The sequence below is a fragment of the Nicotiana tomentosiformis genome, chromosome 11, assembly GCF_000390325.3.
Source record: "Nicotiana tomentosiformis chromosome 11, ASM39032v3, whole genome shotgun sequence".
Classification (NCBI taxonomy): Eukaryota; Viridiplantae; Streptophyta; class Magnoliopsida; order Solanales; family Solanaceae; genus Nicotiana; species Nicotiana tomentosiformis.
Window position 1 is genome coordinate 124,561,541 of NC_090822.1, and position 23,695 is coordinate 124,585,235.

General features: G+C 34.1%; 1 protein-coding gene across 1 annotated transcript in view; it reads left to right on the forward strand.

The window, feature by feature from the left end:
* Positions 1–18,970, forward strand: part of LOC104102273 (callose synthase 3-like) — a 19,713-nt gene extending 743 nt beyond the window's left edge. The window contains exons 2-43 of the mRNA XM_009609955.4: positions 681–903; positions 2,369–2,469; positions 2,900–3,024; positions 3,137–3,230; positions 3,390–3,500; positions 3,606–3,722; positions 3,861–3,953; positions 5,002–5,093; positions 5,426–5,552; positions 6,164–6,301; positions 6,432–6,508; positions 6,597–6,690; positions 6,975–7,094; positions 7,189–7,306; positions 7,931–8,265; positions 8,357–8,409; positions 8,495–8,555; positions 8,904–8,985; positions 9,069–9,118; positions 9,227–9,313; positions 9,513–9,650; positions 9,778–9,872; positions 9,983–10,067; positions 10,323–10,483; positions 10,579–10,702; positions 10,835–10,935; positions 11,029–11,158; positions 11,234–11,385; positions 11,933–12,042; positions 12,170–12,301; positions 12,501–12,569; positions 12,667–12,853; positions 12,926–13,073; positions 14,275–14,394; positions 14,467–14,585; positions 14,702–14,785; positions 15,463–15,575; positions 15,689–15,918; positions 16,009–16,806; positions 16,890–16,940; positions 17,285–17,470; positions 18,565–18,970. Coding sequence (XP_009608250.1) covers positions 720–903; positions 2,369–2,469; positions 2,900–3,024; positions 3,137–3,230; positions 3,390–3,500; positions 3,606–3,722; positions 3,861–3,953; positions 5,002–5,093; positions 5,426–5,552; positions 6,164–6,301; positions 6,432–6,508; positions 6,597–6,690; positions 6,975–7,094; positions 7,189–7,306; positions 7,931–8,265; positions 8,357–8,409; positions 8,495–8,555; positions 8,904–8,985; positions 9,069–9,118; positions 9,227–9,313; positions 9,513–9,650; positions 9,778–9,872; positions 9,983–10,067; positions 10,323–10,483; positions 10,579–10,702; positions 10,835–10,935; positions 11,029–11,158; positions 11,234–11,385; positions 11,933–12,042; positions 12,170–12,301; positions 12,501–12,569; positions 12,667–12,853; positions 12,926–13,073; positions 14,275–14,394; positions 14,467–14,585; positions 14,702–14,785; positions 15,463–15,575; positions 15,689–15,918; positions 16,009–16,806; positions 16,890–16,940; positions 17,285–17,470; positions 18,565–18,810 — 5,838 coding nt within the window. The 5' untranslated portion in view covers positions 681–719 and the 3' untranslated portion in view covers positions 18,811–18,970. The remainder of the gene's footprint in view (positions 1–680; positions 904–2,368; positions 2,470–2,899; positions 3,025–3,136; positions 3,231–3,389; positions 3,501–3,605; positions 3,723–3,860; positions 3,954–5,001; positions 5,094–5,425; positions 5,553–6,163; positions 6,302–6,431; positions 6,509–6,596; positions 6,691–6,974; positions 7,095–7,188; positions 7,307–7,930; positions 8,266–8,356; positions 8,410–8,494; positions 8,556–8,903; positions 8,986–9,068; positions 9,119–9,226; positions 9,314–9,512; positions 9,651–9,777; positions 9,873–9,982; positions 10,068–10,322; positions 10,484–10,578; positions 10,703–10,834; positions 10,936–11,028; positions 11,159–11,233; positions 11,386–11,932; positions 12,043–12,169; positions 12,302–12,500; positions 12,570–12,666; positions 12,854–12,925; positions 13,074–14,274; positions 14,395–14,466; positions 14,586–14,701; positions 14,786–15,462; positions 15,576–15,688; positions 15,919–16,008; positions 16,807–16,889; positions 16,941–17,284; positions 17,471–18,564) is intronic.
* Positions 18,971–23,695: the final 4,725 nt, after the last annotated feature.

The window sequence follows — 23,695 nt, forward strand, 5'->3', positions numbered from 1 at the left end:
ACAATGGTAAATGCAGCTCTTTAGCTTATTTTACTTTGATAGATCCTAGTGTTTTCTGCTTATTATTGAACAGTATATGGCCATTTAGCTCTCACTATGTACTTTTTTTTGTATGTGGGTGTTTTTTTTTCCGGTTGGTTTTATGCTAATGTGGTGGTAAAAATGTAATCTTTTTTATTTATTAAAAATCTTGATCACTATTTCTTGAACTAACAAACAATGGTAAATGCAGCTCTTTAGCTTATTTTACTTTGATAAATCCTAGTGTTTTCTGCTTATTACTGAACAGTATATGGACATCTAGCTCTCACTATGTACTGTTCTCTCTTTCTTCAATCTTCTTGCAAATTTTAATTTTTTTCTGTATCTGGGTGTTTTTTGGTATATTTTTTGGGTGTTTTGATATTACTGTACCTGTAAAAATGTGTTTTGTACGGATGTTAATAGATGTTCAAGATGTGTCTTTTGCAGTAATTTTTTTTTCTTTTGTATGTATAAGTTGTCTGTGTATATTGTGTGTTTTTTCTGTTCGTTCTTGTGTTTTCTCAAGTGTTCTCATTTTCACTTTATGCCCGTGAGAATCACTTGATATTGCATCAGTTGTCTGTTTGTGTTCTTTTTTAGTCTTTTAATTTTATTTACCTGATGCTAATGTGATTGCACATTGAATTCGTATTCAGACCTTTTAAGTGAAGATAAGGGTGTGAAAGTTAATTATAATGGCGTCAAGAGGGGGCCCTGAGCCGTCGCTGCAGCGGCGGATAACACGGACACAGACGATGGGGAACATTGGGGAGTCAATGATTGATAGTGAAGTGGTGCCATCGTCTCTAGCGGAGATTGCTCCTATTCTTCGTGTTGCCAATGAAGTTGAGCCCAGCAACCCCCGTGTCGCCTATCTATGTGAGTTCCTGAGACTAAAAATGTTTCTTGTTTTCTAATTAAGCATCTATATAGTTATTCATTTTTGAACCTTTAATTGTAAAACTTCTAAGTCATTTTGCTAACATGATAACGAAAGAATCAGGTAGCAGCTGTAATGCTCCCTTTATTTCTCATTACAAGTTCAACAACAAGAAACGTGTTCAAGTTAGAATTCTTTTTATCCCATTTAATGATTCAACAAACGAAGAGTCATTCTTTGGATCAGTTACAATGCTTTAAAGTTAGAACTCACAGATTACTTTACTAAAAAAAATTGAACTCACAGATTCAATCATGGGCAAATGTGTGTCAATGGCAAGTTATCTTGAGAAACATCAAATGGGAGGAAAAATGTCCTCCAGAATGCTGTCTGAGAGAGTTTGCTATGGGATTTCTGAGTTTTACTTTCAGGCAGACAATGCTAGGGGCAATCAGTTTGATTGCATCTACTAAGGTCTAATAATATTCCCACGTTTGGAATGTAATATTAATGTTAATAATGTCTTCTTACCATGGTGTTGTACTTGTAGTAGGGGTGATTCATAAAAGGCGGTAATTGGCTGGTGTTGCGAAGAGCCTAAATTCAATAGGTTTATTGTTTGTATATTCTGATGGCTTTAGCTTTTAGAAGTACTTCTTTTCTTCTGATGGGTTGAAGATTTACTGGTATCTTTTTGCTGAAACTGTAGAAGTCGCTCAATATATGTCCTAAGATATGCATAATGTTTAAACAAAAATATGGGTCAGAATGGTGTAGCAAGAGTTTTTGACAAAGTGATTTTAAGATTATAAATGTACTGATTTCAAGATAATGCTCAGGAGTTAGAGTCGCATGGCCTAGGGATGCCAAAGGAAACTCAAAATGAGCTACCTATGGCGGTCTCAGTCAAATTAAAAGAAACAAGACAGTTAATTGGTTATGTTGATTAGGACATGAAATGAGGTTTTGGACTTGAAGCGGGGGGGGGGGGGGGGGTCACTCATCATACCATAAAAATGAAATTTCTGGCCTTCAATTGGTTGATTTGCTTGGGGGAGGCAGCGTCGACACTACCTTATGAGTGTTCTCACTAACCAAGCTTCAAATTAGATTAGGATGGCATCAACATTTTGTTTTTACTCTTTTCTTCAAATTTGGCAACCACTGTTTATCGGCATTAATACAAGATGTTGGAGTTGGGTAAAATGTCTAAGTAGTAGTTAAAATATGAGAGGTAATTTGTAATTAAAGTTGAAGGTGGTTATATTTCAGTAGGTAGAATATTTGGTTTGAGTAAAGCTTTACAAATTATGAACTTCTAAAGAGGAAAATAGTTCAAGTTAATTCGGATAATGTGACCTTATTCATCTTGTTATTGTCAAATTCTGGGCATGGACATGATCCTATACAGACATGCTTTCTAGTTCTCTATTCTAACATTCAGACTCATTACTCTGGTTGTAGGTCGGTTTTATGCTTTTGAGAAAGCTCATCGGTTAGATCCCACTTCTAGTGGACGTGGTGTTCGGCAATTTAAAACGTCCCTCCTGCAACGGCTTGAAAGGGTAAGTGGCCAAGCATGGATTTTTCTTTCCCTAATAATATGTCAATGACATGTTTTATGGTTGGTTGGCTCAAGACAATATTTTCTGTTCAACCTGTTTTCTTCTATGAAGTTTACTTGTGGTAGTGGGTTTTCTTTGTATGCGTTTGTTCCATGTCGTTAAAGTTCTTATGAGTTAGCAGTTTACTCTTGTAGACACTTCTTTTCTAACGTCCCTTTAGATGTTACTTAGGAAGCCCAACTTAAAAGCTCACGTGCCATTATTTTAGGGCTATCACCTTTCTTTCTTGTCCAATATTTGCTTTCTTTTCCCAGTGCGATTTCTTGCTTTCTGCTTTTTGAGTGATCATTAATCAGTTCTAATTGAAGACCTGAGATATGTTTGTGCCCATTTGTAATTCATGTAAGTCTGTAACAAATTTACTTCTCAGGAAAATGATCCAACCTTGATTGGAAGGGTTAAAAAAAGTGATGCACGTGAAATGCAGAGCTTTTACCAGCATTACTACAAAAAGTACATTCAAGCTTTGCAAAATGCTGCTGAGAAAGCAGACCGGTGGGTCTTTTGCACCCTTGTTAGAGATTTGTTGTGCCTTCTCATAGTGGTCTCTTTCTCGCTTTTAGTTATACTGAAAGTTGTTTATCTCATCTTTTCAAAATATTTCCAGTGCACAACTTACTAAGGCATACCAAACTGCAAACGTACTCTTTGAGGTTTTGAAAGCAGTTAACCAGACGCAAGCAGTAGAAGTCGACCGTGAGGTGAGAATGAGAGTATTTTTCAACAAAATTGTTGCTAAACCTTCTTTTTCTGCTGACTTTACAAGCTCTAGCTTTGACTTACCATAACTCTACTGCTTTTCCTTGTTTATAACATTGTTTTGTTTGTGTGTGGTGGATTATTGATTGTCCATTACTCAGATTTTGGAAGCTCATGATAAAGTTGCTGAGAAGACACAGATTTTAGTCCCTTATAATATTCTTCCTTTGGATCCTGATAGTGTAAATCAGGCAATTATGAGATTTCCTGAGGTTTGTATTCACAGACAGGATTTCCAACTATAAGCATTTCTTTACCTTTGCCGTTCCCTTTTCACATTTATTGCTTTAACCACTTCTCCTTTCCTCCTTTGACAGATTCAGGCTGCTGTTTACGCTCTCAGAAATACAAGAGGTCTTCCATGGCCCAAGGATTACAAGAAGAAGAAAGATGAAGATATTCTTGATTGGCTTCAAGCAATGTTTGGGTTTCAGGTAGCAATTCGTTTTTATTCTCAGTGTTATTTTCATGCTATTTCATACATCTTTTGAGGTTTAGAAGAAAGATTATCTCAGTTAGGATGAAAATCAATATGCTTTGTTGAGCTCATTTTTTTGTCAATTGCTTCTCAGAAAGATAATGTTGCAAATCAGAGGGAGCATCTCATTTTGCTGCTTGCAAATGTACACATACGCCAGTATCCGAAGCCTGACCAGCAACCCAAGGTTTGGGACATGATACTGCTTTCTGTTATTGATGAGTGATCAAAATTTTCCCTCAACTGATAAATATGCTTTTAGTTGAGAGGATTGTCGTACTTGGTCAAGAAATATTGCCATTCTTCAATCTTTAATAGGAGTCTTGAATTTGATTGCGTTGTTTAAATCTGCTTGCCTGCTGACAGTTAGAGACTACTAGATGTTTAGCATAGTAACTCTCAATGAGGACTTTGAGACTGTTAAAAAACATAATGTATTTTTGAGTTGCTAAATTCACTAAAGCTCAAAGAGTGCATTTCTACTTGGTTGCTGTTTAATTTGGTAGCATGTTTTTACTAAAGCTCAAAGAGTTATTTCCACTTGTTATATACTTATTTTGCAACAAATGTTCTTTGCCACACCTGATTCTAGTTTTGCTGAAGAAATATGTATGTGATTGATAAAAGGAAAAAAACCCTGTCTTCCTCATATTGAAAAAAATAAATACATTGAAAGTAGATATCTGCTGTGTATTTGTCTCCTTGCTTGCAGCTTCTTAAGTCCCATAGCGCCATGTTTAGCAAATTTTGAACTTCGTGGACTATTTTCCATGTTTTGAACTTTTGGAGGAACTGTCTTCTCAACAAAACCAGTATCCTCATTTGGCTTTTTTGACCTTTTACTTTCCTGATGTTATTTTGGTCCTCAAAAGAACAACAATAGGTCGCTGCAGTTAATGCTAGTATGCATTAAAGTGGATGAGAACCATAATTCAATAATCCCAATGTGTAGTCAATCCTTTATGCTCACAGCAAATGGAATTGTTAAATGTTCTACTGATGCAGATTTAATATAATGCGTTAAAGGACGGATTCCATAACAAGAATATGAAGAGATACTTTGTGTTTTGAATTTTTTTGATTGATTAATCTGCTTTGACTGGTGCATGGGGGGAGGTTTCAAGAGTTACAATAAGTTACTGCAGATAATATGTGCTTAATCCCTCTCTTACAATTTTCCCTAGTTGCCTATAAATAATGTTTTTTTTCCTTGTTCATTGTGTTGTTTTGCGTAGTTGGATGAGCGTGCTTTGAATGAAGTCATGAAGAAGCTTTTCAAAAACTACAAGAAATGGTGCAAATATTTGGACAGGAAAAGCAGTTTATGGTGAGGAGCTTCTCTTTAAATGCTTGAAATAGTTATGTCCTACTGCCTTCAGACATTAACACTTGAAGTGATTCTGATTTTTAGGAAAACAACTAATATATCTCATACTTTCATCTAAGATATTTTCTTGATTGTTGTCTATCAAAGTAGATAGAGAATAGAAGTCTGCATCTTTGATGCTTTGTACTTCAGAGCAGGATAACATTTGCCTGTAGCTTCCGTTAGCATCTCTTGTAGATGTGTTTGTCTGTAGCAAAGAGCCGAAGACTTTGCAAATTAAGCTCATCTTGCATTTGTATGTGTTGATCTTTTCTTAATCGTCAAAATTGTAGGTTGCCAACCATACAACAGGAAGTACAGCAGCGTAAATTATTATACATGGGATTGTATCTTCTCATATGGGGGGAAGCTGCAAATTTAAGATTCATGCCAGAATGCCTATGCTACATTTACCATCATGTAAGCTTTTAGAAGTGCTTATGTTTTAAGAACTTGATGGATGGTTTTTAATGTTTCTCGAAATCTGAACAAATTTTGAAGAACATATAGATTCTTTTTCTTATCTTATTTTTTGAATTCATCACAAATAAAAATGCAGAAGTCGACATTGATGTAATTAGTGGGTTCTTTGTTGCTGGATTTTGGATGAGAGCAAAGCTGTAAAGCGCTCGTACTTACACGGCGTTAGCTTTCATCAAATTGTTCTCTCACATGTTAATACTTTCTTCTGCTAACAGTTCGAGGAGTTTTCTTCTTTTTGGTGGTGTGGAAGGTTGCTGCTTTGTGATATGAGTAACACGCAAGGTTAAAAAAAAGATTTAGTAATAATCGTAAATTTAGAAGAGAGTATAATTTCATAAACTAGCTACTCTACTTGTCAAGAGGGTTAAATAAGATTACCATGGTACATTTCATTTTCGTCAACACCGTATGTTGCATTTATCTGCCAGCTTCTCAGCTGCTTTGGTCAATTGTTTATATTTTTGTTACAATTTGCCTTTTATAATATGCTTCAGATATTTCTTGTTACATTAAAGCATTTGGATCTCACACATAGGTTTCTCATATAGATGGCATTTGAACTCTATGGCATGCTGGCTGGCAATGTTAGTCCCATGACCGGTGAAAATGTTAAGCCAGCTTATGGAGGGGAAGAGGAGGCTTTCTTGAGAAAAGTTGTTACTCCTATTTATGAAGTGATTGCACGGGTATTAGATGCATTTCAGAGCTATCTATTCTTCTTAAATCTGTTGTATTAAAAAGAACCAGTTTTGGTATTTTTACCTTTCTTTAGAACTTGAGGGAAATTCTTTTTATGCCCTTTTCTGTCATTTTCAGGAAGCTGCTAGGAGCAGAAGAGGAAAAGCAAAGCATTCCCAGTGGAGGAACTATGATGATTTAAATGAATACTTTTGGTAATCAACCTTTCCGTTTTCTGTTTTTTTTCTATGGTTCAGTTAATCAATAGTTTGTTCATTTCTGACTTTACGCATACAACTGTAGGTCAGTGGACTGCTTCAGGTTAGGTTGGCCCATGCGCGCTGATGCTGATTTCTTTTGCCTCCCTGTGGAAGAACTTCGTGCTGAGAGAAATGGGGTAATGTTTTAGCGGCAGAAGTCATCTTAATAACACCATGTTATGTGCATTTCACTGTTTTTCCGGCATTGTCAATTTATTTAGCATTTCATGCCTCCATCCCTATGAAATTGTAGTTTTCTTTACTATATGGTGTTACAGTACCAATGTCATTGTGCTGTATCCCATAAGCTTACGTGATTAATGCATCAGATTATCCGCTGTTTTGCGGAAGTTCAATAGAACTTTATCCCTGATGATATAAACTCAGGAACTAATTATATAAAGTTAATTGTGAAATCCAGGAAAACAACCCTTCTAGAGATCGCTGGGTGGGGAAAGTTAATTTCGTTGAGATACGATCATTCTTGCATATCTTTAGGAGCTTTGACAGAATGTGGAGCTTCTTCATATTGTGCTTACAGGTACTTTCTTCTTTTTGTGACCATGGCTAGGTTGTCCATTATCTTTATGTTCTTGACAATTATAATTTGACAAGGTATTGTTGATTGTGTGTAGGCAATGATAATTATTGCTTGGAATGGTTCAGGAGAGCTGAGCATGGTTTTCACTTCAGATGTTTTCAAGAAAGTATTGAGTGTGTTTATAACAGCTGCAGTTTTGAAGCTTGGGCAAGGTTTGTAAAATTCATTTCTCTTTTCTGCAGCATAGCAAACTATATTATAATTGAAGCTCTTTCAAAGTTTGCTACCTTCTGTCCCACCTTGCTGCACTAATATTTTTCTACATGGTTGGTGCAATTTTTATGGATGATAAAATTGGAAGTTTCCAGCAAGTGACTTTTGAGAAATGAAGGATTATTTTTCTTTGTACTTTTGAGACTAAAGCTTAAGTGTTTTTTTGGTTAAGCTAAAGTACTATGAGCTACTAGCAACAATTTGTTGAACAGAATTTATGATAAAAGTTATTTGGATGCGACAATAGGTGAATCTTTTCTATTTGCTTAAGCGTATTTGCTAGCTGTGTTAATGGAGGTAAAAAGTACCTAGCACAACGCCGTTATTAAAAAAAGTTATTTAGCATTTGATGCTCTGCAAAAAGATATTTCTTCCAGTGAAATGTGTATTAACCCATACAAATATGGTTTGATTGCACACATGCAGTTGTGAATGGTAAAAAGTCTCATCAAAAAGTTATTTGTTTATGTGGATGGTTGTTGTTTTTGGTGATCCCTAGAGCAGTGCTCTGATATTTGTTGCGGCACTATTTTTACATAATAACTTGCCTTAAAATGTTGCAGCCGCTCTTGATGTGGTTCTTAATTGGAAAGCTAGGCACAGCATGTCATTCTATGTTAAACTACGATACATATTGAAGGTCATATCCGCAGCTGCTTGGGTGGTCATTTTACCTGTTACATATGCTTATACATGGGAAAATCCTCCTTCATTTGCCCAAACCATTAAGAATTGGTTTGGCAACAACTCAAATTCTCCTTCACTGTTTATACTGGCTGTGGTAATCTACTTGTCGCCCAATATGCTCGCTGCCCTGCTCTTTCTTTTTCCCTTCGTCCGTCGATTCCTAGAGAGATCACACTACAAAATTGTGATGCTGATGATGTGGTGGTCACAGGTACATGTTTTTTTTTGACTCATTTGTACATTTTTAAGAGCAATTATTGGTATGTTTAGAAATCTGATACGACTTTTATTGTCAATTGCAGCCTCGGCTTTATGTTGGTAGGGGAATGCATGAGAGCACTTTTTCTTTGTTCAAGTAAGACGTCACCAAGTCGAAGCATTTAAACTTTCATGTCGATGGGTCTACTTTATATCTGATTAGTTTTTATTCTAAATTTCAGATACACTATGTTCTGGGTACTTTTAATTGCGACAAAACTAGCATTCAGTTTCTATGTAGAGGTAATTCCTATTATGTTGCCAGCTCTTACCTTTTAGTTTGTCAAAAGCAAGTCATATAATTTAGAAGCACATTGTTTTATTTATTAATTGTCGTTAGATGTATTAGGTTCTAGGTAGGACAATGTCACTTTCATATTAGAAGATTGAGTTGTAATATGCATCAGCTTTTTACGTGGCCAATAGCTGGCTATTGTCTTACACTCTTACTCTGGAGACACTTTTGTCCTACTATAGTGTTTTATGAATTGGTATTTGACTTTCTTTTGTTAAGTACGAATCAAGATTGTATATTCACAGAAGTTGCCTGCTTTACGAGTTATATTGACAATGAAAAGTTGTTTGCTGCAGATAAAGCCTTTAGTGGATCCAACAAAAAAGATTATGAATGTCCACATTACCACTTATCAGTGGCATGAGTTTTTTCCCCACGGTAATGAACTTGACTTGAACTTTGAGCTATTTGATATTATGCCCTTCTGCGCGTGGTCCTGACGTGGCTATTTTGATTTGCAGCAAGCAGCAACATTGGTGTTGTTATCGCTCTTTGGGCCCCAGTTATCCTTGTACGATTCTCCTCCTTGTTCGGATAATCTTTAACAGAGGCATGGTGTAATCACTAGTAGTTTATTCCAGTTTAAGCTAATACACTGGTTGGATTTACTTCATTGTAGGTTTATTTCATGGATGCTCAGATATGGTATGCCATATTCTCCACACTATTCGGTGGTATTTATGGAGCATTTCGTAGGCTTGGTGAGGTTGGTGGCTAACTGCTTCATTTCTGTGGTCTTTTGTCTTAATTTATCTTTGATTATAATAATTTAAACAATGAGCATAATTTAGATTGCTTAGTCTGTAAGTATAAGCTGCTTCTGCAAATTCTAACAAAATAAGATGATAAGCTAATAGAACTAGATGTGCTTTTTATTGGACTCTAATTTCTTGTCTTGCTTTCAGATTCGAACCTTAGGAATGCTGAGGTCCAGGTTCCAGTCGTTGCCAAGTGCTTTTAATGCCTGTTTGATACCGGAGGAAAAGGGCGACCAACCAAAAAAGAAAGGACTAAAGGCAACATTTTCCCGAAAGTTCAACAGGGTTAGGTTTCTTCCACGTTTTGGTCTGCAATATCGAATATCTGGATTTATTTCAGCATGGAACAAAATTAAAAAGGAAGTGATCAGGAAGTTAACTTGAACTTCGTATACATGTGATCGTATATTAGGTACCATCCAACAAGGAAAAGGAAGCTGCAAGGTTTGCTCAGTTGTGGAATAAAATAATAACAAGTTTTAGGGAGGAAGATCTTATTAGCAATCGGTAATTTGAAATGTTACACGCATGATTTTTCCATTCCGTCGCCCTCATTTTGGGTGTGTAATCAAAGTTATGCATTTACTTACTATGTTATGCTTTGCATTCGTTTTCAGTGAGATGGACCTTTTGCTTGTTCCTTACTGGGCTGATCGTGAGTTGGATCTCGTGCAGTGGCCGCCATTTTTGCTTGCTAGCAAGGTTATGTCTTTTTCATTTTTGTTTTATTTTCGGTCTCAAACTTGCTGGATTGGTAAAAGAATTTGCTCTGTAGTTTGGCACTAAACGAGACTTATTTCACAATGGCATTTGACAAAATCCTATATATTTAGTTTTTTCATATTGAGATATTATTGGATTAACTATTTTTGATTCTTCATGCCCTCATCCAACAATCAGTAGCTGATCTTCCTTTTTATTCACTTGATTTCTGACTCATTCAAATCGTATGAATAGATTCCAATAGCAGTGGATATGGCTAAGGATAGCAATGGAAAGGACCGTGAGCTGAAAAAGAGGATAGAGGCCGACCCTTATATGTCATCTGCTGTTTGTGAGTGCTATGCTTCATTTCGCAATGTGATAAAAGTTTTGGTTTCTGGTCGTCGTGAGAAGGAGTAAGTTTCTGCCAGATTATAGTGACTTATTCTGCCATTCCTTTGCTCCGATAGCTTTCCTCACTTGTAAATTCTCTATGTGTGTTGTTATTCAGGGTTATAGAGTATATCTTTTCAGAAGTTGACAAGCATATTGAGGCTGGTGACTTAACTAGTGAACTCAAGATGAGTGCTCTTCCCAGTCTATATGAGCTGTTTGTTAAGCTTATCAAGTACTTGGTAGGTTTTCCAAGTCCTTTCTCGTTGTATTCTTTTCATAGTCACTTTTATGGATATTTCTAGCCATCCAACTTATCTTACTGATAAATCGGGAAATTGAATTAAAACTGATTTTTTGTTTTGTTTTTACAGCTAGACAATAGGCAGGAGGACAGGGATCAAGTTGTACTTCTATTCCAGGACATGTTAGAAGTTGTTACGCGAGATATAATGATGGAAGATCATGTATCAAGGTTTTTCTCTTGTCTATAATTGTTAATCTTCCACGTTATTCGTGAATGTGACAAATAAATTTTGTTTGGACTTTTTTCTTTTCAACCAAACAGCTTGGTAGATTCCATCCATGGAGTCTCAGGATATGAAGGAATGGTTCCTCTTGATCAGCAATATCAGCTATTTGCTTCAGCCGGAGCTATCAAATTTCCTACTCCTGAATCAGAAGCTTGGAAAGAGAAAGTAGGTCAAATTGACGGAGATATATTTGCTATTAGAGTTCATTTTCTTTTTGTAACTGTTTTCAATTTTCCACAGATCAAAAGGTTGTACTTACTGCTTACAGTAAAGGAGTCGGCAATGGATGTACCGTCCAACTTAGAAGCTAGGAGGCGAATATCCTTTTTCTCCAATTCATTGTTCATGGAAATGCCCACAGCACCGAAAGTCCGAAACATGCTTTCTTTCTCGTAAGTCAAGTTATGAGCAAATTTTGAGAAAAAATCAAATAAAACTTAGAAAAATCAGTAACATTTTTCTATCCAATTCAGAAACCCAGCTCCTAATCAAACCAAAATTTTAGTGGGAGGGCATTTTTGAGCAACTTGGCTGACGACGAGGGCACTTGTAGGACAAGAACGAAATGAAGGACAGAATTGTCCATTTCGAATAGTTAGGGGCTAAATTGGCCCTTTTCCCTAAAAAAAATGAATATTAATTTAAAGCCTGAAGTTTACACAGCATGAACCAAAGGATCAATATAGTATTACCCACTAAATGTCTTAATGAATGAAAGCAATCTCGGAACATTTTTATGAATAAGCAACAAGAAACAGTATAGAACTGGAGAACAAGCAATTGTTGGATAATTCTAGTGGGATACAACATTAAATGTAAGTATGTGTAGCTTATCCAAATTTACTTAAAACATGGATTATGGAATATGGTTGAATTGTTTTAGAGATTTTATATACTAGAAGAGGTAGGTGACTTGTTTCTTGATCTTTCTTACTTTAGTGTCTTGACCCCATACTACACGGAAGAGGTCCTTTTCTCATCAGATGATTTGGATAAACAAAATGAAGATGGTGTTTCCATTCTGTTCTATTTGCAGAAAATTTATCCAGGTTTGCTTGTTGACTTGATTTATTTAGTTTTTTGGTGTTAATCACATGATCAACTGCTAATAATTTTTTTCTCCTTTTCTGGTTCTTTGTCTGTTTTTTTCACTGAACTTATAATGGTGGCATACAGATGAATGGCTCAATTTCATTGAGCGTGTGGACTGTACCAGTGAAGACGACCTCAGGTTTAAATGGTCTCCTGATTTAGAAGAAAAACTCCGACATTGGGCTTCATATAGAGGGCAGACTTTAACAAGGACAGGTATGGAGTTGATCTTTGATGAGTGCACAAGAGGATAAAAGAGATCTCGTAGTTAATTTTGCAATATTTTCTATCTTACCCCCTCCCCTCTTAAATCCTCTCCCCATTCTGCCTAAACTTTCAGTCTAACAATTTCTAGTAAGACTCCTTTACAATTTGTTCATACATTTGATGGATTAATGTGTTGTTTAATTTCTAGTGAGAGGGATGATGTATTACCGCAGAGCTCTGGAACTTCAATCTTTCCTTGATATGGCCCAGGATGATGGTAATTGACTAGTATCTCAGAATCCTTGAGTTGCATATAAAATCCTAGTTGCCGTTTAACCTGAATTTATAAGTTAAACTTTTTCTATGTTGAACAGATTTGTTGGAGGGGTATAAGGCTATTGAGTTAAACGAGGATCAGATGAAGGGAGAGAGGTCTCTTTGGGCACAATGTCAAGCAGTGGCTGATATGAAATTCACATATGTTGTCTCATGCCAGCTATATGGTATACAAAAGCGATCTGGTGATCAACGTGCACAAGATATTCTCCGGCTTATGACAACGTATGTGTCATTTTTTTTAGTTTGTCCACCTGATAATGCAATGTGCTAACATCTATATATTTCGGTTAATAGGTACCCATCCATGCGTGTTGCTTATATTGATGAAATTGAAGAACCAAGCAAAGACAGGTCCAAGAAAGTTAATCCAAAGGTCTACTATTCCACCCTTGCCAAAGCTGCCATTTCAAATTCTTCCGAGCCTGGTCAAAACTTGGATCAGGTAAGAGAAGTCTGAAATAATCTTTTGTCACGATTATCACATATGTTTCTTTTGATGGGATAAAAGACAAGATATGAGGACTGAGGAGCTTATTAAATGCTATTCCATTTTCACCACATTTGAAGCCCTTGTCATGCCAAAATTCTCTTATTGGGAGGCACCAAATTGCTTTGATTTCACAGGAGGCATCATTTCAAGTTGTTGACATCACTAATCACAACTTGACTACATGGGAACTTTTTTGAATGTTTCTTGGAAATAGAAGGCAGTTTTTTTTAATACAATTTACAAAGCAATCTAGACATTATTTGGAGTAGTCAGAAAAGTATAGTGTTTTGGGGGGATTTGAGATTCAGGAGGAACCTACAAGATTGTGAGATGGATGAATTTTACAATCTGGTGGAGATTCTGTATGAGCTGGACGCACTGAACAACTTATTTTATACATAGAGATGGTGAGAGACTAAGAATGGATTATTCACTGTTAAGTCGTTTTATAAGAGCTTATTACAGAGAGGAACATATTTTTCCTCACTACTCTATTTGGATTCTTAGAGCACCGAGAAATGTGTGTTTCTTTGCATGGTTGGTGGCGAGGGGAGTGATTTTGACAGCGGAAAATTTGAGAAAGAGAAGGATCACCTCACCTATGTTAGTTGGTGTTTCATGCAAAAGCTCGGGCGAAGATGTGGATCATCTCCTATTGCACTGTCAAGCGGCTAATTGTTTGTGGAGAGCGGTCCTTATTTTGTTTGGGGTGCAATGGGTGATGCCGGGCACTGTGAAGGAGGTGTTGCACAGTTGGCCCCATAGTAGGGGGAAGGCAAGTTCAAGGGCATGGAATGTTGTCCTTGTAGCAATCATGTGGGTTATTTGGAAAGAGAGAAATAGGAGGGCATTTTATGGGGTGGAACAAACTTTTGTAAAGTTGCAAAGCAGTTTTTTTTTCCTAGTTTCTTTTTGGTGTGCTCATGAGGTATAGAGGATTGGGCCTCTTTTGTTGAGAACCATATTTTGGTGTAGGTTCTCTTTTTTTGGTATACGGCTTGGTTTTCCCCAACTGTTAATAAAATAAAATTAATTACCTTATCAAAATAAAAGTATAGTTTTTTTTTTTGAATGGTTATTTTGATGATTTTTTTAATGAATGGAATGGATATAAACTATGCATTCTAAAACTTATTTTGTTTTCTTCTCTTAGGATATCTACCGTATAAAACTTCCAGGCCCTGCTATCTTGGGTGAGGGAAAGCCTGAAAACCAGAATCATGCTATTATCTTCACTCGTGGAGAAGGGCTGCAAACTATAGATATGAATCAGGTAAGTGATTATAACTACATGAGATGTTGATTTCAATCTCTCCAATTTATGACATTAAATATCCATTTCTAGGATAACTACATGGAGGAAGCCTTAAAAATGAGGAATTTGCTTCAAGAGTTTCTTAAGAAACACGATGGTGTGAGGCTCCCTAGTATACTGGGGCTGAGGGAGCACATATTTACTGGAAGGTAAACACTTCTTACAATAGTATTTCACTTGTCCTGAATCTTTTTTTATCCATATTTTTAGTATTTTAAATTGTTCTCTTTGAATACTAGTTCTCTCTTGTTTGTGTCTGATGCAGTGTTTCTTCTCTCGCGTGGTTTATGTCAAATCAAGAGACAAGTTTTGTGACAATTGGTCAGAGACTACTGGCAAACCCTCTGAAGTAAGAAATTTCAATTTCCAGTCTCATCCTTGTTTCTGTTTCTAAGTTATAAGTCCTGTAAACGAATTTTTAATAAGATCTATAAAAGAGAACTGCATTATCCATTTATACAAATATTAGCTCTTTTTAAAATAAAAAAAAATTATGTAATGAGATAGATAGTTCAATGGATACGCTTTTTCAGGCATCTGTTTCTGGTGTTGCTACCAATTAAGTATAAGGTGACTTATAGTCTCCTACTTCATTCCAACTTGTCAAGAATTCGAAGTTGTGCAAGACAAAGCTTAAAACTGAGTTAGGACCACACTGAGCAGTTTTATTACATCTTAAAACTAAGGACCGCTCGATAATCATCGTTGGTACTGGAGTACACGCAGTTCATTCATAACAAGCAGTTGTGTGGATTTATAGATTGTCTTGCAGTTAGAGATAATATGAATGCATCAGCTTTATGAAATAAAATTGGCATTTGATAATCTAGAACTTCTCCAAATACTTGGTCCTCATTTGTCATGGAACTGTGCTACTATTAGTTTACTATGTGCTTCTCTTTTAAATATGACAATGGGTTATTTAAATTTGTTTAGACATGCTTCATTCATCCATGTCGAAGTCCTATATGAGTGTTGGCGCTTTCCCCACTTCAATATAATAACTTCCACTTTATATTTCTTCAGGGTTCGATTCCATTATGGGCACCCTGATATTTTTGACAGACTATTCCACCTTACAAGGGGTGGAGTCAGCAAAGCTTCTAAGATTATTAACTTAAGTGAGGACATATTTGCTGGTAGGTCCAAGCTTTGTGAAGTTTGAAAACATCTTTATGTTTTTGTTTATCTTTTTCAACTACTCGTACAGTTTGACATGAGAAGCTAATTTCTTAATTTATGATCTTTGTAGGCTTTAATTCTACACTTCGTGAAGGCAATGTTACTCACCATGAATACATTCAAGTTGGTAAAGGAAGGGACGTGGGACTTAATCAGATATCTCTATTTGAGGCCAAAATAGCCAATGGCAATGGAGAACAGACCCTGAGTCGGGATTTATACAGGCTTGGACATCGTTTTGACTTTTTCAGAATGTTATCATGTTATTTCACTACCATTGGTTTCTATTTCAGTACCTTGGTATGTATCTCAGACTTCACTCAATGATGATTGTATTTTTTTATTTTTTTTTAATTTACCCCTGAAGTATTTTTTGCTTGCCTCTGGCAGATTACTGTCCTCACCGTATATGTGTTCCTCTACGGCCGCCTTTACCTTGTCCTTAGTGGACTTGAGGAAGGGCTGAGTAAGCAACCGTCTATCAAGAACAACAAAGCTCTTCAAGTGGCTCTTGCTTCTCAGTCTTTTGTGCAAATTGGGTTTTTGATGGCCCTCCCTATGATGATGGAGATTGGCTTGGAAAAGGGATTCCGCACAGCACTCAGTGAATTTGTACTGATGCAACTGCAGTTGGCACCAGTATTCTTCACATTTTCACTTGGAACGAAGACCCATTATTATGGAAGAACATTGCTCCATGGAGGTGCAAAATATAGGCCTACTGGCCGTGGTTTTGTGGTCTTTCATGCTAAGTTTGCTGATAACTATCGCTTCTACTCCCGTAGCCACTTTGTCAAGGGACTTGAGCTAATGATACTATTGCTCGTTTATCAAATTTTTGGGCAAGGTTATAGAGGAGCTGTTGCATATGTCTTGATCACTGTGTCAATGTGGTTCATGGTGGGAACCTGGCTCTTTGCTCCCTTCCTCTTCAATCCCTCTGGTTTTGAATGGCAAAAGATAGTTGATGATTGGACTGATTGGAATAAGTGGATGAGCAACAGAGGAGGTATTGGTGTCCCCCCAGTGAAAAGTTGGGAATCATGGTGGGAGGAGGAACAAGAGCATCTTAGGCATTCTGGAATACGCGGTATTGTTGCTGAAATTCTGTTGTCTTTGCGCTTCTTTATCTATCAGTATGGGCTCGTCTATCACTTGAAGATCACAATGACAAATCAGAGTTTTCTGGTATGCCATGGACTGTGACCCTTCTTCTTTTGCTCTAAGATTGTCATCTGTTCAATATTCTAATATTTCTGCATGAATTGCAGGTTTACGGTGCTTCATGGTTAGTAATATTTCTGGTACTTTTTGTAATGAAGGTAAGACCGAATTATTTCGCATTCTCTGTTACAAAAAAATCTGTACAACATAAATTAAAAAATAAGTGCATTTTTCTCTGCCTGAGATCCAAAGGAAATGGAAGTATGTCTGTATATTTGAAACCTGGGCTCTAATCGTGAGATGCTTTCAAATTTTACCTGAAAAATATGGAATGCTTCGAAATGAATCAGGATGAGATCAGACTTTTCTTTGCTGTTGCTTTGATAACTCAAAAAATGATCAAGACAGTGTCAATAACTACCCCTTTAAATTAACACACCCTGAGACCAAGTATTATTATGCTTTTATCGTTTTTCTGATTTATTTTTCTATATATTTTCAGACAATATCTGTCGGTCGACGAAAGTTCAGTGCAAATCTCCAACTCGTGTTCCGTATTATAAAGGGATTGATATTCTTAACATTTGTTGCAACACTGGTGATTCTGATGACACTGCTCCATATGACTCCTAAAGACATGGTGGTGTGTGTTCTCGCTTTCTTGCCAACTGGCTGGGGCATGCTTCTGGTTAGTCATCATCCTTTTTATGTTCTCTTCTATATATTTTCTCGTCCATCTTTATGCATTAAGATCTCATATTGGCGATCCAATAAGATTTCCCATACTCGGCGTATATACTATAAGACCAATAAGTATGCTTTGGTGCTATTCCACCTAGAATTGTTGATTCATTATATTAACCGAGCTGTGAGCATAGACTAAAGATAGAAATATGACAAATGTTTTCCTTGCGATGATGAACAAGTAATTGACATGTGTTGTAAGTAAAATTTGGACCCCGATTTGCTTGGGATTGAGGCGTAGTTGTACAAGGGAAACTTTTAGTGCTTATTTGCTACTCTTTTGTCAGCTGCATTTTAATGTCTGTTGGTAGAAGTTTGGTAGTCAATATTAACAACTGCACAAACTCAGCTGTCTGTACTACTATGGAGATATACTAGTATAATAAGTAATCCCCGCCTACAAGGAGTGCAAGGTATCTATCTAATCCGCAGTTATACTTACAAAGAATAGTGCTCTTGCAAATCAATAATATTACTCATTAAACAATTGAAGCAAAGATACCTTTTGAAAAGCCTTAAGCACAAAACGAAGTAAACCGTTTGGCCATAGATAATATTTTTCAGTTTTTGCACATATTGAACTTCAATATTAAATATTGAAAAACTTGTTTGAGGGGTATTTCAAGTGCTATAATGGCTCTCACTCACAACTTCAACTTCCAAATACTCTTCTTGAACTTCAACTACAAACATTTTCTTTTTGTGAACTTCAACCAAAATGTGTGAACACAATAGAGTTATGGAGATTAAAATATGAGTAAAGATTTTAATTAAAGGAGAATAAATAACATTTGATATAGAGGGTTCGCTATTGTTTGATTGTGTTAAAATAGAACTTTATAGGCCTTGATATGACTATTAAAGAACGTGAGTCTTTCATTGATCTTTTCTACACCTCGCTCTATGAGGATGCACGCCTATCCAGAATGACAAAGTAAAATAGCAAGAACTTAATGTTAATTGGCATTTTTGCCATTTGTGTATGAAGGAAACCTATTTGTAGTTTTAATATCCTTGTATTTGCATTTTTATTCCCAGATTGCTCAAGCATTGAAGCCTGTTGTTCGAAGAGCTGGATTCTGGGGATCTGTTCGGACTCTAGCTCGTGGATACGAGATTTTGATGGGATTGCTTCTGTTCACTCCGGTTGCTTTCTTGGCATGGTTTCCATTTGTGTCCGAGTTCCAAACTCGTATGTTGTTCAACCAAGCATTCAGTAGAGGTCTTCAGATTTCTCGTATTCTTGGTGGTCAACGCAAAGATCGGTCTAGGAACAAGGACTAGAATTACAGACAACATTATTAACATTAATCCTTCAATCTTGTCATTGTAAGCTGCCTTTGTAATTATGTAGTGTTAATGTAGTGTTAATGGCAGCACTTTTTGACAATCCAAATTCCATTTTTAAATTCCTTAGTGGAACTTTTCTATATTTTTGGGAAAAGCCTTGATCTCTCTTTGTTACTTTCTTGGTAATTGTGAAGTACTTTATTGACCAGTTAATAGCTGACTGCATGCCATTAAAAATAGAAGGATAGTGAACCAAAATATTTAGATAAAGTAATCTTGGATCACTTTTTAGTTTAATGTTTCGCTACACTGACTTCCCTTTGTCATTAGGACTATTAAAAATCAACTAGTCTCATAGTACCGGCGCGTACAATGTCTTAATAAATATATATATATTTGAGTTATACAATAAAAGTTAAACAAAAAACGTGAGTTCCTAAAATGATAGATTATTGGTCGTATTCAACTAACTCAACAAATTAAAAAATAGTGATAATAGAAGTCTTTAATCATCATTAGTCAGTATTTTTAACTTAACTTTTGTTCCAGCTTTATAATTTTATTACTACAATTTCACAAGTTATCTTGCTTCCTTTTTACTTTCACCAAAAGCACATAAACTCTAGAAGACTTAAGAGGTTTTTTTGAAATCCTTTTGAAAAGTATATACTCTTAAGTTTATTTTAGAAAACACAAATAGAGTCGGTTAACTGGCAAAATATTTATTTCTTTTCACAAGCAAAATGTGAATTATCTATTTCTTTAACCAATAGAAAGTAATATTAGGAATTATAAAATAACCCAAGAAAAATAAATTAATTTTGAGAATTTGGCCAAACAGGCTCTATGTTGGCGATAAAGGGTGCCGAACATTATTAAGGAGATTAAAGTCTTATATTTAGTTGGAAAACTCTATTATATAGCATTAAGGTGCAGATTGATATCCATATTCCAAGATTATAAATTCTTAGTGACATCAATATTCCTAGCATCTCCGATAAAGAAGCCAATTTCATCTTTTCTGTAGTTTTCATGCATCAATTGTACCTTGTTATATTTTTATATACGATTGCTTTTTAGTAAATATTTTAAGTCTTATGTTTCTAATTTTTATTATTTTTTTCTTAGTTCGATTTTTTTTTTTACAAAACAATAACTATATTCACAGAAAATAGACATGCCAAACACTAATATTTCTCATGTAATATACATATGAAGTTTATAATAATATAGTACTTATAAAATACTACGAGAATGTCATTCAACTTGACTTGCAATTACATACTTGAATTGATAGCTATGTAGAAAACCACAAGAACATTTGCCACTACAAAAAAATTGAAGTCGTTATTATCACAAAACTACTCGAACAATCTAAAAGTTAGAAAGTTTACCTCAATTTCTTTTTTCCTTTTTTTAAATACAATAAATTTGATTTCTTTAATAGGATATTATTAAATAATGAGTCTCTTAGTTATTGTCTTATTCTGTTTTCTTTTTAACCAACGAAAAGGAATAGATACTACTTAAAGGAGTTTCTTACTTCTTTTCTTCGAGTTATTTTTTTTAATGCTACGGCGTTGTAATACAAAAAAAAGGTAATGTATTTGTATTTACTATTTTATCCATTATAAAGTGCACTAGCGAAAGATAAAAAAAGTCGAATGACATTTTGTTAATGGTTTTCGTGCTTTTGATATATATATACAGGGGGAGATAATGTCATATTAAGTTAATTTATTTTGAAACTTTTTCCATTGATGTTATTGTATGTACCAATATAATAAATTACTATTAATGAATGTCTAAACACCATTACCTCCAAAGAAAAGTTACCTTCAATTCAAGATGGCCTGTATAGTGGATATCATCCTCACAATGTTGAAGAATATCCACACTACAGAAAAGAAAGGACTTTAACATAAATAAATAAATAAAAAGGTTACATATGTAGAACATAGACAGAACATCAAAAGACACATATACATCTAGATAGATAGAGTAGAAGCATTGGATGAGATAGATAGATAGAATACATACAATCATCCCAATGTTTTATTAATTGTGCAAATTAAGCACCTTAAGTATAAAATCACAATTTTAGAGGTACCATGATATCATAATTAATCTTAACTATTTCATTTTTTTGTTGGAAAAATATTTTGCTAGTCAAACATTTTTTTAAAAATTAAAGATAAACTAATATTGAGAAATTAGCTCATCGAGCATATATATTCCACCTATTAAACACATTATGAATGAAAATAAAGAACTGAAAAAGAGATGGAAAAGTTTTTTTCTTACTACCATATTTTGGGATAATATTAGCAAAATAGTCACTTTTAACTCTTGCTATTACAATTTAGCTAATCTATATTATTATAAAAGCATGAATACAATGTCGGTTTACAAAAATAACCTTATAATATTAATTATAATAACTCATAATAAAAGGACATAAACCGGAATTATAGATATTAGCCTTATAATCTTATTAGTTTTAGGGCAAAATACTACATGTTATAAATCCTACATGATTATTTTTAGGAATCCTATTAGTATAATTACTTTCAAGTTGTCTGATTCATATAAAATTGAACAAGTAAATATCTACCTATTGTTTATTTTTTGGTCTCCGAATTAAAGTTTTTAAAGGATATGAGAATCTTGGTGAAGAGAAAAACACGGATGCCATATAGCATATAAATAAACAAATAGGGATGGATATCTCGATTAAAATTTGCACAAATTTTTTTTGAAATCTAAAAGTGATATTCCAACAGAATAATTAGTACGTAATTGAACCGAAAGATGCTTAAGATCGACTTTAATGGGGAAAAAAAACATCGATAGCTGATACCCACTAACTGACTAAATACAATTATATATCATAATATTCATTGATAATTATAGCAATCTCTCTTAGACACTTCACTTATGGTTTGGATATTATAATTATCTTTCCTAGCTCAATTTCTCTATGTACGTTATTTATTTTAACATAATGAAAAATAAAGTTTCAATACTAAAATTAATATTCCATAATATCACTAATGTAATCTATCAAACGAAGCTGAAATAAGTAAATTAGAATCAATATCATAAAGTAAGACAACTGACGGAAATAGGAGAACTCAATCTTTTCAAATATTATATCTCATATTTTACGATCGCTTTAAATTTTTATTATAAAGAAACACAAGAAACAAAAAAAAAGTTGAATTATATGCTATGCAAATTACACTTAATTTTCTATTATGAGAGTTACTCATGGAAAAGAAAGTAAAGAAATTAAAAAGAAATTCCATTGGTGTAACGATTATAATTTTTGAATAGTTTCATAGCTCTCCCTCAAGGTTTCGCTTTATGACAATGAATTCCTTTATTATAAAAACATGAATACAATGTTGGTTTACAAAATAACTTTATAATATTAAGCATAATAACTCATAATAAAATGACACAACCGGAATTATAGATGCTAGCATTATAATCCTGTTAGTTTTATTACATAATACTACACGTTAGGAATCCTACATGATTACCTTTAGAAATTCTATTAGTATAATTACTTTCGGGATGTCTAATTTATATAAAATTGAATAAGTAAATATCTCATGTAATCTTCTTACTTTTAGGATATACTTCTTTAAAATTTCTATTATTAATTTAATTTGAAAATGTATTATAATGTCCTATTATTAATTTAATTTGAGAATGTATTATATTGTGCAGATCCATTTAGAAAAAGGAGAGCCTATATTATTATAAAAGTATAAATACAATATTAATATACCAAAATAGCCCTAAATATTAAACGAAAGAACTCGTAGGGAAAGGATATAACTGCAATTACATATTTTTTGGACTATAATACCTTATATGCTAACTTTTTAATATTTAAGATTTTAAAATTAATAAAATTTTGTCTATTAAATTCTTATTAAAAATATGTAGGAAGATTTATAAAATCCTCTGTATTGACAATACATTACCACTCCATAATGTCCAATACCAAAAAAAAAACAAAAGTAATATTAAATGGACCGCATAAAGAGTTGAAATTGAGAGAAAACAAAATCTCACGATAATATATTTTTATATTATATTTGAACTATTTTCCTACTCAAATAATATTTTTTAATCAATTTTTTGTGTAATATTAAAAAAAACTATATTATTAAACAACAACTAAGAAAATTAAGAATATAAATGTACGAGAAAAAGAAAAAAATGATTGGTAAAAGTCAATACCACTAATGATTCTACACACATAAAGATCTAAAAGTGAAATGCCATGTCAATCTTTTAACCTTTGAAAATAAAATTTATAGAGGATAAAAGTATAATTAAGATTAAATATTCAAAACAAGAGATGAGCTAATATTAAGATCTGGATCAACATAGAATATATTATTTTTTAATATTAAAACCAAATAATTAAATCTTTTAATTAATTATTTAGCAAGAGAATCCAATTCAATTATTATTTAAATTCATCACATGAGTAAAATTCTTATTCAAGTTAAAAAAAAATATTAGGGTACATAAATTTATTCCATAAAAAGAACGTTAGAACACAAAGTGAAAAGGTTAGTATATTATTAAGCAACAAAATGTTATACAAGTGTATGAGGAAGCACGATCAAAACTAAATCCTAAACAAGAACAAGCTTTCAATACTATATTATAAAGAGTCGAGTCTGCTATAACAGGATTATTCTTTGTAGATGACTTCGGTGAAATCGAAATAATATTTCTATATCATGCATTATTTACAAATATCATATCAAGAGGCATGACGTTGTTAGCAATAATAACAAGTGATGTACCAACATCGATTTTATTGTGAGACCACCCACTTTAGATTTGATATACC